Below are 13,929 nucleotides of genomic sequence, written 5' to 3' on the forward strand. Positions count from 1 at the left end.
GTGGTCTCTCTCTGCTTTGCAAATGCACTTAGTCTTCAGTCACAGAGCAATGGCACATATATATATATATATACACACACACATACATATATATACACACACACACATATATATATATACACACATGTGTATATATATACATATATGTGTATATATATATATATGTATATACATATATGTGTGTGTGTGTGTGTATGCATATATATAGCTCCCAGTTCCTGCTAATATTTGGTCTTTGACTCTGGTTTCTGACACAGAACACTGAGAATCCTTGGAATTCCCTGATCCAAAGGAGCATCATATGTTCTAATGAGATGGCTCTTGGTGAGCTCCTGAATGGGGGCCGGTCATAAAAGACCAAGCCGTGATTAGAACCTTGGATCTTTCAGCCCTGTCCCCCATCCTCTGGAGAGAGAGGAGGGGGTGGAAAATGAGCTGATAATCAGTCATGACTCCCGAACGAAGCCTCCATAAAAATCCCTAACACGCAAGGTTCAGAGAGCTGCCAGGCGGGTGAACACATCTAAGGGCTGGGCCAGGTGGGTGGGTGTGCCAGAAACTCCACAGAGACAGAAGCTCCGCTCTCAGGACCCTTCCAGACCTTGCCCTGTGTCCATCTCTTCATCTGGCTGTTCATCTGTTTCTTCTAAAATCTCCTTTGTAATAAAACTGCAATAGTAAGTAAACTGTTTTCCGGGGTTCTGCGAGCTTCTCTACCAAATTAGTGCGTCCGAGGAACAATTTGTGGCAACTTCCAATTTGTAGCAAGTTGGACAGAAATTGTGGAGAACCTGGGGACCTACTACTTTTGATTGGTGTCTGAGATGGGTGACAGCCTCGTGGGACTGAGCCCTACACTTGTAGGGTTAGGTTCAGATCACTTAGGGTCAGAATTGAATCAAACTGTATACCAGCCGGCTGGTGTTGAAAAACTGGTTGGTGTGTAAATAACCCACACACTTAGTGTCGGAAGTGCAGATGTCAGAAGTACTGAGTGTGAGCATGTAAAGGAAAACAGAAGTTTCTCCTCAACAATTATGTTTTGCTGTATAATTGCTAACAGGGCCAATATCCACATAAGAGAACAAGAAGAAACTTACAGCTGCTCCTCTGTTGACATGTTTATTCCCAAAATTATTTTAAGCCTTCTACCATTTAAGAGAGATAAGCCTCATTTTTTTTTTGCACCACCACTCCCCTCCCCCCGCCATGCCGCAAAGTTGGCAAAATGTTTTGCCAAGCCTGATTCCCTTTTCTAAAACACACTTGGGAAATTAAAATACACCTGAAAGGAAGTAAATAGTTGCCACAACAAATGATGACAGTCAAAGCACTGGTTTCTAATAAAGTACATATTAATTTTGTGTATAGACAAATAAAGAGAATCATATTCCGTCAGTTTTCTAATTGCCCTTCTCTGTTGCGGTTATTAACCAGGGTTTGGGCTTTCTTGGTAGCTTTATTGCTCCTTCCTGAGGGATGTTTTAAAATTCCAGCTCACTTCTACTCCTGTAGGGCTCCAAAGCTCAGAGTGGGGCTTAATTTATGCCCCAGGGAAGAATAGTCTTTCCTCAACACATTAAGGTAATAGTTAGGTGCTTTGATATCTCCTAATATATTCTAAGGGTAACTTGCTCCAAGGCACCCAGGAGAGAGTAGCCTGAGGGGCCCTGTTAATTTAAGGGAGGCTCCAAATTGCTGAACATTCAATGGAACACCTTTCCCATGCCCAGGCCCAGAAGACACCATGCACTTATCCCGGGGCAGATGAGGACAAGCAGCCACAATCTGGTTCAGCATTCCCCCTCTGCTTTGCAAATGCACTTAGACACAGTCTTCCTTCACAGGGCAAGGGCACTTTAAAACAGTGACTCCTAGGGCCGCCTGGGTGGCTCAGTCGGTTAAGCGTCCAACTTCGGCTCGGGTCATGATCTCAAGGTTGGTGAGTTTGAGCCCCGCGTCGGGCTCTGTGCTGACAGCTCGGAGCCTGGAGCCTGCTTTGGATTCTGTGTCTCCCTCTCTCTCTCTCTCTGCACTCCCCACTTGCACTCTGTCTCTCTCTCAAAAATAAATAAACATTGAAACACACACACACACACACACACACACACACACACACACACACACACAGTGACTCCTAAATGTGAAAGGGGCTTCTGATCAAACTAAACTCTTGCAACAAATCCTCAAGAAATGAATAGATTGCATTTGTTTCCTACCTCATACAGCACTTCTGCCTAGCATTTCGTCTAACGAGATAAAGATCAACCTTAGGGACGGAAAAGTTGACACACGTTCAATCTAGTGCACTCTGCTGGCCTCACCATCAAACAAACGTCATTTAATGAGCAAATAGCTCTTAGCAGCCATCACTTCAATCAATCAATCAATCAATCAACCAGTCATTCGCTGAAAAATTAGCCCAAGTGGGGTCTTATCCATCTGCAACTTATTGATGCTATTGACCCATTGACCACAGAGTGTGTGTAAGTATCTGGGGGTGTACACATCCTCCTGTCAAGCATCCCCCAGCTGAAGTCTTTACCCTTGTGCATGGCCAGACACACCACAGCCCACCATTGTCCGCAGGAAGACAAACCAGATGTACGAGGGAGAGAAAGAGGTCAGCAAGGAGAAGTAAGCTCCCCACAGGAACGAGATGAACAAAATCTAAAGCAACAAAAGGAGACTTATTAATGGGGCCTGCATCAAAGGAAGGCACAGGAGAAAATTTAACTTCCGAAGGTGATTTCGTAATTTCCATCCGGACACTTGCTTCTCTGAGGAGCTAATGCACAGGCAGATCACCAATCTCTCCGGATCTTCAAGCGACACAAACAGTGCCACTGTAGTGCCTGAAAGCCCAGGCGTTCCAAATTTACACCATGTGTCAAAACCGCCCAACTGCCTCCACCCTGACAGGTGACAGGAGCCTAAACTTGTAAATCAGGGTGCAAAAAATTGCCCTCACTAGAGCACCGTGAAGCACGGTCTTGGAATGGGCATGAGGAGAAAATTTTCAGTAATTGCTTTTTCTCTTTTTCTTCGTACTTTAAGAATAGTACAAATTCACAGTAGAGAATATGGAAGAAAAAGAGAAAAACAAAATATTTAAATCTTGCTTGACTTGCTTGACTCCCCAACCGAAAGAAAATACTGTTAACATGTTTTTATTCTATTTTCCCTGTTTGAAAGGGAAAAAATATTTTTAATGGCTGCAAAATATTCCAATGGAAAGAAGGACTAGAATACATAATACAATGCATAAACCCGTCCCCTATAGTTTAATGCTGAGGTTTTCTCACTATTACAATTAGCTGTGACAATGTCTGTGCATAAATCTCTGTGGTTCTCTGGTGATCCAAACAGGCTAGATTTCTGGAATGAAAATGATCAGGGGCACCTGGGTGGTTCAGTCAGGAAAGCATCCAACTCTTGGTTTCAGCTCAGATCATGATTTCACAGTTTGTGAGTTTGAGCTTGGGATTCTCTCTCCCTCTCTCTCTGTCCCCCCCCTCCCCCCCCCACACACACTCTCTCTCTCTTTCCCAAAATAAATATTTTTTTAAAAAAGAGAGAGAGAAGCAGTGGTGGCATCATCACAAAGGAAAACATAAAAGAGAATTACAAATCCTTCTTCAAGGCCAACCTACCTTCCAGCGGCCATATCTGTCAGCCAGAAGGCCAAAGACGATGCTGAATACCATGTAGCCAAAAAACACCATCTGGAGGTGGAGTGAGAAAAAATTATCCTGTGGGCAGGCTAATATGCTGCTTACTCCGTTTCCCATTCCTCCATTTTAACGAAAAGTCGACTGGAAGCGTGTGAAGGTAAAGGAAAGTGAAGAATGTGTGTTCACAAAACTTTCCTGTCTCTGGTTAACATGTTCAGGGCTCCAGAGGCTGACGTCTCCCCTTGGCTCACCCCACACCTGGAGACACTGCCTCCAGGTGGAAACAGGAGTCGAAGGAACAGGTCACTGCTTCCCCTCTGATCCAAGATGATGGCACTGGCCTCATTCTACTCAGATGTATCATCGTGAATTTCCATTTTAAGAATTAAAAAAAAAAAACTCCAGTCATTCACGACCTGCCTTATTCCACACGTAAGTTGAGACTTCTAGAAGCAATTTTCCTTTGTGTTCTCACAGGTAAACAGAAACTTTAAACAAACACCAAAAGAATCATTTAGAAACACTCTTCAAAACTAATACAAATCTATTTCTTTTCCTCACTTGCTCTCACAATGGCTTGTCCTACACTGATAAAATTCAAGAAGCTAGATATGATTACCAGCATTTTAACTCAGCCTGAGCTGTGATCTGATGTCTGTGCCTTTAGGCTACTTATTTTTCTTCTTTCAAGCAGTTCCAGGCTTCACTAGCTTTCCTTCCTAGTAAGATCTCCGACTGATTGCCTCTAGGGTAATCAAAGGAAAGGTGTTAGCTTGCATTTCTAAAACTTTTTCAATAAGAGAGCTGTTTCTCTCTGCCTGCTTTGCTTTCTTTCTTTCTCCCTTCCCTACTCATCTTAAGGAAGACTCAAACACATTTCTTCCACTGGGAACTATATTAAAAAAGAAAACAACAACCCATATCTATTCTTGAATACAAAGCCATGTTTTTCCTCTGTGCACTGTACTTTCCAGGATAGAAGGGGGGGCGGGGGGGAGGGAAGAAGTCAGTGCTTTCTAAATGCCAAGACTTTTTATTCTGGAATATTTTCTTTCTGATTGTTGGTATTAATGTGCACTTTTTCTTTTAAATTTTTTTTTTCTTAACATTTATTTATTATTGAGAGACAGAGAGAGATAGAGCATGAGCATGGGAGGGGCAGAGAGAGGAGGAGACACAGAATCTGAAACAGACTCCAGGCTCTGAGCAGTCAGCACAGAGCCTGACACGGGGCTTGAACTCATGGACTGTGAGATCATGACCTGAGCTGAAGTCGGACACTCAACCAACTGAGCCACCCAGGTGCCCCAATGTGCACTTTTTTTTTGAAAGATGATAGCTGATAGCAAGATTTTTTACCTCTTTCTCATTGTCTAATGACCTTAATTATCAATTATCAAATATGTGTGTGTGTGTGTATATGTGCGTGTGTGTGTGTATTAATGTCAACCCTATGTCAGCCACTCAGTTAAAAAAAAATTATACCAGTTAAAAAATAATTATATCAGGGGCACATGGGTGGCTCAGTTGGTTAAGTATCTGACTCTTGATTTCAGCTCAGGTCATGATCTCATAGTTCATGAGTTCAAGCCCCACATCAGGCTCCGCGCTGACAGTGTGGAGCCTATTTGGGATTCTCTCCCTCCCTCTCTCTGCCTCCCCCCTCTCTCTCAAAAATAAAAAAAAAATTAATTTTTTGCAAACTTAAGAAAAAAATCATGTCAGTGGGGTGCCTGGTGGCTTAGTCAGTTAAGCATCAACTCTTGATCTCGGCTCAGGTCCTGATCTCAGATCCTGAGTTCAAGTCCTGCATTGGGCTCTGTGCTGGGTGTGAAAACTACAAAAAAAATCATATCAGTTGGTGAATCTCAAAATTTGGGTATCCCTGAAATTAAGCAGTTTCTATCATGGAGTTATCAAACTCCCTCCAAGAGGGAAGACGACTTGACCAGACTTGAATAAAAGGAAGTCATACATAAACCACCCAGGGCAGAGAGGAAAGTGGCTCTTTGGATTTAAAACATTTTTGTTCATTGAGGTGCTATGTTGCATCTAAGTTGCAACCAGATTAAATTTAATTAACTATTTAATAAAGGTGAAGGAAAGAGTCAAATAAGATTAAATTTAAAGTTTCCTCTGTTCGCTCCCATCAGTGGCAGTTGTCTTTTTTTTTCTTTCCTGTTTTCTTTCCATTCAGGATAAAGAAATGACTTTCCTAAGGCTGAGTTTTTTATTATTAAGCATATCTGGAGCACAAACCTTGACTCAAAGCCTGTGTGAACCCCAAAGCTTGTGAATGCTGATCCTGTTGGAAAAGCACACAGAGGCTGGAAGACACAAAACTCTCTCTCTTTCTCCCTGCCTCTCCCCCCTCTCTTCCAAGGGGTCTGCCTTTTCTGCAGGCCCTTATTTCTAGCATAGAAATGACTCTTCTATTTCTGTTTCACACACCTCATGAAGTTTTGTTTCTTCAGTCACAAAACACGAGGAACCGTAATTCATCCACCTTCCTCAAGGTTTTACAATTAACTTCTCGGGCCAGGCTGACCAGAAGGTGGTGTTGGGGTTGGGGAAAGGGAAGCCTGGGAGATGGTGAACATGTGGCCACTTGGCTGAATCAGTCTGGGCCCCTCCTTGTAAGCAAGGCTGTGGTCAGTGAGCCCAGAGCACAGTTGCCCACGGTGGATGGGGCTCACAGCCAGGATGACAGACACTAAAGAATGGTAGTCGGCCAGGAACTCTGAGCAAGAAATGGTCTCATCAGGGGTGACTTGAATTCCCTAGAGGACAGTTCTTGGAGAGGGGACCCACCTAATAAGGAAGTCATGTTACTGCTGATGTTAGGGAGCCTCCTTAGATGCCACCGAGAACAACATAAACCCAACCAATGAAATGTCAGTTGTAAGTGTCAAAAGTGAACCATATAATATAGTTCCATGAGGTGACAGATGCAAACACCGCAGCTGGACCTCCCAGCATCCTCGGGAATCAAGACGTGTGTGGCCACAAAACCAGCCGGGGCATGTGCAGCTATCATTACACGAAACCTTACAACAGTCACTCTACGGGTCCAGGATCGACAAGCAATGCTCTCAAAATTGCAACTAACTTTTGTACATAGAAGAAAATGAAAAATGGCTGAGCCACTTAATTACAAGCCCAGGTAAGGTCTTCAGCTATTTTTATTTATACCCCTTCCCTTTTCTAAAAGTAGTAGAACTTCGGGGGTGCCTGGGTGGCTCAGTCAGTTAAGCGGTTGACTCTTGACTTCAGCTCAGGTCATGATCTCACGGTTGGTGGAAACTGCTTGGGATTCTGTCTCTCTCCCTCTCTCTCTGCCCCTTCCCTGCTGGTACTCTCTCACTCGCTCTCTCTCTCTCTCTCAAAATAAATAAATAAACTTTAAAAAATGTAATAGAAAATTACATATATATATATATATATATATATATAATTTGTCAAATTGGTTTCCATATAACACCCAGTGCTCCTCCCAGCAGGGGCCCTCCTCAATGCCCATCACCCACCTTCCCCTCTCTCCCACTCCCCATCAGCCCTCAGTTTATTCTCAGTATTTAAGAGTCTCTTATGGTTTGCCTCCTTCCCTCTCTGTAACTTTTTCCCCCCTTCATCTCCCCCCGGTCTTCTGTTAAGTTTCTCAGGATCCACATAAGAGTGAAAACATATGGTATCTGTCGTTCTCTGCCTGACTTATTTCACTTAACATAATAGTCACCAGTTCCATCCACGTTGCTACAAAAGGCCATATTTCATTCTTTCTCATTGCCAACTAGTATTCCATTGTGTATATAAACCACAGTTTCTTTATGCATTCATCAGTTGATGGACATTTAGGCTCTTTCCATAATTTGGCTATTGTTGAAAGTGCTGCTATAAACATTGGGGTACAAGTGCCCCTATGCATCAGTACTCCTGTATCCCTTGGGGAAATTCCTAGCAGTGCTACTGCTGGGTCATAGGGTAGATCTATTTTTAATTTTTTGAGGAACCTCCACACTGTTTTCCAGAGCGGCTGCACCAGTTTTCATTCCCACCAGCAGTGCAAGAAGTTTCCCCTTTCTCCACATCCTCGCCAGCATCTATAGTCTCCTGATTTGTTCATTTTAGCCACTCTGACTGGCGTGAGGTGGTATCTCAGCGTGTTTTTGATTTGTATTTCCCTGATGAGGAGTGATGTTGAGCATCTTTTCAAGTGCCTGTTGGCCATCTGGATGTCTTCTTTAGAGAAGTGTCTATTCATGTCTTCTGCCCATTTCTTCATGGATTATTTGTTTTTTGGGTGTGGAGTTTGGTGAGTTCTTTACAGATTTTAGATACTAGCCCTTTGTCCGATATGTCATTTGCAAATATCTTTTCCCATTCCTTCGGTTGCCTTTTAGTTTTGCTGATTGTTTCCTTTGCAGTGCAGAAAATTTTTATGTTCACGAGGTCCCAATGAACTATTGGGGATGTGCCAAGTAAGAAATTGCTTTTAATTCCCTTGCCTTTGGGGATGTGTCAAGTAAGAAATTGCTACGGCTGAGGTCAGAGAGGTTTTTTCCTGCTTTCTCCTCTAGAGTCTTGATGGTTTCCTGTCTCACATTCAGATCCTTCATCCATTTTGAGCTTATTTTTGTGAATGGTGTGAGAAAGTGGTCTAGTTTCAACCTTCTTCATGTTGCTGTCCAGTTCTCCCAGCACCATTTGTTAAAGAGACTGTCTTTTTTCCATTGGATATTCTTTCCTGCTTTGTCAAAGATTAGTTGGCCATACTTTTGTGGGTCCAATTCTGGAGTCTCTATGCTATTCCATTGATCTATGTGTCTGTTTTTGTGCCAATACCATGCTGTCTTGGTGATTACAGCTTTGTAGTAGAGGCTAAAGTCTGGGATTGTGATGCCTCCCGCTTTGGTTTTCTTCTCCAATATTACTTTGGCTATTTGGAGTCTTTTGTGGTTCCATACAAATTTTAGGATTGCTTCTTTGAGCTTCGAGAAGAATGCTGGTGCAATTTTGATTGGGATGGCACTGAATGTGTAGATTGCTTTGGGTGGTATTGACATTTTAACAATATTTATTCTTCCAATCCATGAGCACAGAATGTTTTTCCATTTCTTTGTATCTTCTTCAATTTCCTTCATAAGCTTTCTATAGTTTTCAGCATACAGATCTTTTACATCTTTGGCTAGGTTTATTCCTAGGTATTTTATGATTCTTGGTGCAATTGAGAATGGGATCAGTTTCTGTATTTGTCTTTCTGTTGCTTCATTACTAGTGTATAGAATGCAACTGATTTCTGTACATTGATTTTGTATCCTGCGACTTTGCTGAATTCACGTATCAGGTCTAGCAGACTTTTGGTGGAGTCTATCGGGTTTTCCATGTATAATATCATGTCATCTGCAAAAAGTGAAAGCTTGACTTCATCTTTGCCAATTTTGATGTCTTTGATTTCCTTTTGTTGTCTGATTGCTGATGCTAGAACTTCCAACACTATGTTAAACAACAGCGGTGAGAGTGGACATCCCTGCTGTGTTCCTGATCTCAGGGGGAAAGCTCTCAGTTTTTCCCCATTGATGATGATATTAGCTGTGGGCTTTTCATAAATGGCTTTTATGATGTTTAAGTATGTTCCTTCTATCCCAACTTTCTCGAGGGTTTTTATTAGGAAAGAATGCTGAATTTTGTCAAATGCTTTTTCTGCATTGATTGACAGGATCATATGGTTCTTTTCTTTTCTTTTATTAATGTGATGTATCACATTGATTGATTTGTGAATGTTGAACTAGCCCTGCAGCCCAGGAATGAATCCCACTTGATCATGATGAATAATTCTTTTTATATGCTGTTGAATTTGGTTTGCTCGTATCTTGTTGAGAAGTTTTGCATCCATATTCATCATGGATATTGGCCTGTTGTTCTCTTTTTTTGCTGAGTCTCTGTCTGGTTTGGGAATCAAAGTAATGCTGGCTTCATAGAATGAGCCTGGAAGTTTTCCTTCCCTTTCTATTTTTTGGAACAGCTTGAGAAGGATAGGTATTATCTCTGCTTTAAATGTCTGGTAGAATTCTCCAGGGAAGCCATCTGGTCCTGGACTCTTATTTGTTGGGGGATTTTTGATAACTGATTCAATTTCTTCACTACGTATGGGTCTGTTCAAATTTTCTATTTCTTCCTGTTTGAGTTTTGGAAGTGTGTGGGTGCTTAGGAATTTGTCCATTTCTTCCAGGTTGTCCAGTTTGTTGGCATATAATTTTCCATCATATTCCCTGATAACTGCTTGTATTTCTGTGGTATTGGTTATAATAATTCCATTTGCATTCATGATTTGACCTATTTGGGTCATCTCCCTTTTCTTTTTGAGAAGACTAGCTAGAGGTTTATCAATTTTGTTTATTTTTTCAAAAAACCAACTCTTGGTTTCATTGATCTGCTCTACTGTTTTTTTTTTAGATCCTAGATTGTTTGTTTCTGCTCTGATCTTTATTATTTCTCTCATTCTGGGTTTGGGATGTCTTTGCTGTTCTGCTTCTAGTTTCTGTAGGTGTGCTGTTAGATTTTGTATTTGGGATTTTTCTTGCTTCTTGAGATAGGCCTGGACTGCAATGTAGCTTCCTCTCAGAACTGCCTTCACTGCATCCCAAGGCATTTGGATTGTTGTATTTTCATTTTCATTTGTTTCCATATATTTTTTAATTTCTTCTCTAATCGCCTGGTTGACCCATTCATTCTTTAGTAGGGTATTCTTTAACCTCCATGCTTTTGGAGGTTTTCCAGACTAAAAAAGTACTATAAATTTTTTTAAGTTTATTTATTTTGAGAGAGACAGAGCATGTAATTGGCGGGGGGGGGGGGTGGGGAGCACAGAGAGAGAGAGAGAGGGAGAGAGAGAATTCCAAGCAGGCTCCTCAATGGCAGCATGGAGCCTGACGCAGGGCTTGATCACCCAAATCCTGAGATCAGAACTGAGCTGAAACCAAGAGCCAGGTGTTCAACCAACTGAGCCACCCACATGCCCCCAAAGTACTAGAACTTAAAAAAAAAAAAAAAAGGAAAAAGTGCAACAAAATTTAAAAAGAAACTGTAAAGAGGGAAATGGATGTAAGAAAATAAGCACATCTGTACATGTGCTGCTGGGACTGAGGCCTCCATGACAAAGAGAGAAACACAACTGGGTGGACATTATATGTCATCTGAGAGAACTCAGATCAGTCCCCGAGGTGAGAAGGAGGTTCCTGGTTCCCAACACAGATGAGAATTCCCAGGTCAAGAATTCCCCAGTGTGAGGAGGGGACAGCCCTTCCCCAGAAGTCTTCTGCAGCGAAGGCTGCTCTCTGCCCATAACCCGCAGAAGGCAAGGGGGATGGGGATAACTTCCAGCATTCTCCATGGCCAATTTCAGGTCATAACTCTTACTCTCTTACAGAGCCTCACCCTCTTTCAAGAACTCTGCCATGTGACTCTGTATCCCATACCCATCACCGCCCACCTGCCCTTGACACTCCCATTTCAGTGAGAATCTTGGCACCTGGCTCATCAGAGTTCTCTCTTAAGTCCTGCCTTCATGAAAACCAGCTTCAATACCCAAGTAAGTCAATTCTCCACTTCTCACCTTGTGTTTCTTTTGCCTCCTTGGCTGATGTGACCTCTCAAATACTTCCAGAACACGCTTCCTCACCTCCACTCACTCTGCTGCTTTACCACCACTAACTTATCTACCGTCCAACCTTATCTCCTCAGAGCTTTTGGAAAGCTGACCGTGTGTGTCCCTCCTTAAAGCCCATGAATGGCTCCCTGTCATCCACAGTGTGGCCTCCAACATTTTTAAGCATGAAGAACCTCTTTCAAGATTAAAAAAAAAGAAATAGATTTACCAGAGCTGTGCATGATGGGAAGTATACTTTAATATCCATTTAATGAGAAACACATGACAACTATGAAGTCAATGATGTGTTTGGGTGAAATTGATTCCTGTTACATAAAACAGTAATTTGAAAAACTATTATATAGGCCAACTATTTTTTGCTTGGAGAATTTGCACATGCTGATGCAAGTTGGGGCACGGGAGCCTACAGTAGTCTCCAGAATGGAGTCCATGCACGGACTCCAAGATGCTTCTGGTCCCCACCTGTCTCTGCAGCCTTGTCTCATACTGCGCTCTCTTCCTGACTTTCTATTCAAGCAACACGGAACTGCCTGCACTCCCTCCAACACTCATGCCTGCACACAGCCTGCTGGCAATCAATTGGCACTTAATAAATATCTTTTGAAAGAATGATATATAATATCCTTAATTCCCTCTGTAGCAAACCTTGGGGTGCAATTCATAAGGCTATTCATAATCATCTTTGAGGAAAGTTGAATGCATAATAGAGTTCACTGCAGTGAGGGTGATCTGATGATTGCCTAAGTGACTACGGTTCAACTAATTTGCAGTCTGACTCAAACCATAACTAATCCATGACTTAAGGGCTACTCTCTCTGATTTGCATTTGTCTTGTCTAACCTCTTGCTAGAGGCTAGAAAATAAGTAGTTCAAGGTTGTGCTCCCTACAGGAAAAGAGAGAAAAAAAAAAAAAAAAAACAGAGAAAGACCTAAAATGGTAGTTTGACCCTGACAACCCATGAGCTTTGGAAGCCAACACACCAAGCAGGGAGGGAGCCTCTGGTTCTCAGCCCTGTAGGATGGGGGAAAGGGAACAGAAATCCTAGGTTCTCAGTTGGTTCATTCAAAGCAGGCACTCACCGTGGTCACTAATGCCACCTGCCAATTCTCCAGCTGCCATTCACAGCGGATGACAGGAGACACGACTGCTATTAACATGATCTCCATGGCCTCGGCAACCTTAAAGAAGGAGAGAGAATTCCATGTCTTAGTATTCTTACATTCTTAGTATTCTGTCTGGTTTCTCATCAGTTCTGCCCATGTGTGCCTGTCTACCCATCCTTCTAATCCTAACCTCCTCCGTCCCCTTCCCCCATTTAGGGAGCATCTATTGTGAACTCACTCGGCCCTTCTAGTTGGATAAAGAAGTATAGTAGAACTCTGGCTTCCATGGATGTAATAGCTATGGTTTGAACAATTTGAGAGGGTTCCCACAGATTTATGACACGTATCTCTTTGTGATGTTGCTAATCTATGCATTTGCATGGCAGCACTATGAGGGTATTGGGGTGGGGAGGGGGCAGCCACTTAGCTAGTGGAAGAATCTAGCTAATCACCAGCATCTACATCAACCTAGCTTTGCTGCTTCACACTCACGACTGTGAAAGTCTCAGGGCATAGCCTTTGCAGATGGATTTGTGAACTAGTCTCTGAACTCAAGAAGCTGAGATAGAAGGCAGGCTTCATGAAAACTAGAAGAGAGTAAAGCAGCATGTACAGAACAATGAGCTCATCATCAGGAAAGAGTGTCTATTCAGCAGACTTAGGGTACGCTGTGCTACTAAATATTTCTTTCAATAGGAAGTTTGGGCATCATCCTTTGTTTATTTCTTGCAATCCATTATGGAGTGAGTTTATCTCCCAGGGAAAGGAAGAAGCAGATGCTAGGGAAGAGTTGATAGTAATGTGGATTATGTATTATGATATATTTGCATATTTATAACGTGAAGGTCTGGGATGAACGAAGTATAACGGTGTTAGCTATTACATGGGAATTGGAAAGGTATTGTAAAGGCTTGTCTCTTCTTGGAGAGTATTACAGTCATGCTTAGAGTTCAGATAGTGGGTATGTCTTAGCCCAAAAAGTATAATAAATAAGAGATGGCATGACAACCTCTGATGGATGTTTGGTTTATTATACATCTCTCAGTAATATAGAGCAGTTGGGTCAACATTAATCAGGACTCCACCCTTCTAAATGGTCTTAGGAGAAAGTAAGTCAATAAGGGATAAAGCTTTGCCTCACTCTGATACAGGAGGCTTAGGGGAGAGGGACCAGCAAGGACCTAGGGAAGGGGGCATCAAGGAGCAGCACTGCATAAGAAGATCTAAAGGCTCCTGGGTGTCCCCGTCAGTAGTGCATCTGACTTCGGCTCAGGTCATGATCTCACAGTCCATGGGTTCAAGTCCCATGTCAGGCTCTGTGCTGACAGCTCAGAACCTGGAGCCTGCTTCCAATTCTGTGTCTCCCTCTCTCCCTGCCCCTTCCCACTTGTGCTCTGTCTCTCTCTCAAAAATAAACATTAAAAAAAAGAAAAGAAAAAGAAGATCTTAGAAGACCTCAGAGGACACCGGGATGCAGGAAGCCTG

The 13,929-nt window shown here is 42.5% G+C and overlaps 1 protein-coding gene across 2 annotated transcripts in view; it reads right to left on the reverse strand.

The window, feature by feature from the left end:
* The window catches only part of SVOPL (SVOP like), a 67,643-nt gene that overhangs the window by 50,622 nt on the left and 3,092 nt on the right, over positions 1–13,929 (reverse strand). For both annotated transcript variants that reach the window (XM_019452890.2, XM_053897563.1), the window contains exons 3-5: positions 12,421–12,519; positions 3,654–3,725; positions 2,546–2,670 (exon numbers count right to left, since the gene is read on the reverse strand). In XM_019452890.2, coding sequence (XP_019308435.1) covers positions 2,546–2,670; positions 3,654–3,725; positions 12,421–12,519 — 296 coding nt within the window. The remainder of the gene's footprint in view (positions 1–2,545; positions 2,671–3,653; positions 3,726–12,420; positions 12,520–13,929) is intronic.

Source organism: Panthera pardus, unplaced genomic scaffold, assembly GCF_024362965.1.
Source record: "Panthera pardus isolate Hobbes unplaced genomic scaffold, ASM2436296v1 HiC_scaffold_8, whole genome shotgun sequence".
Classification (NCBI taxonomy): Eukaryota; Metazoa; Chordata; class Mammalia; order Carnivora; family Felidae; genus Panthera; species Panthera pardus.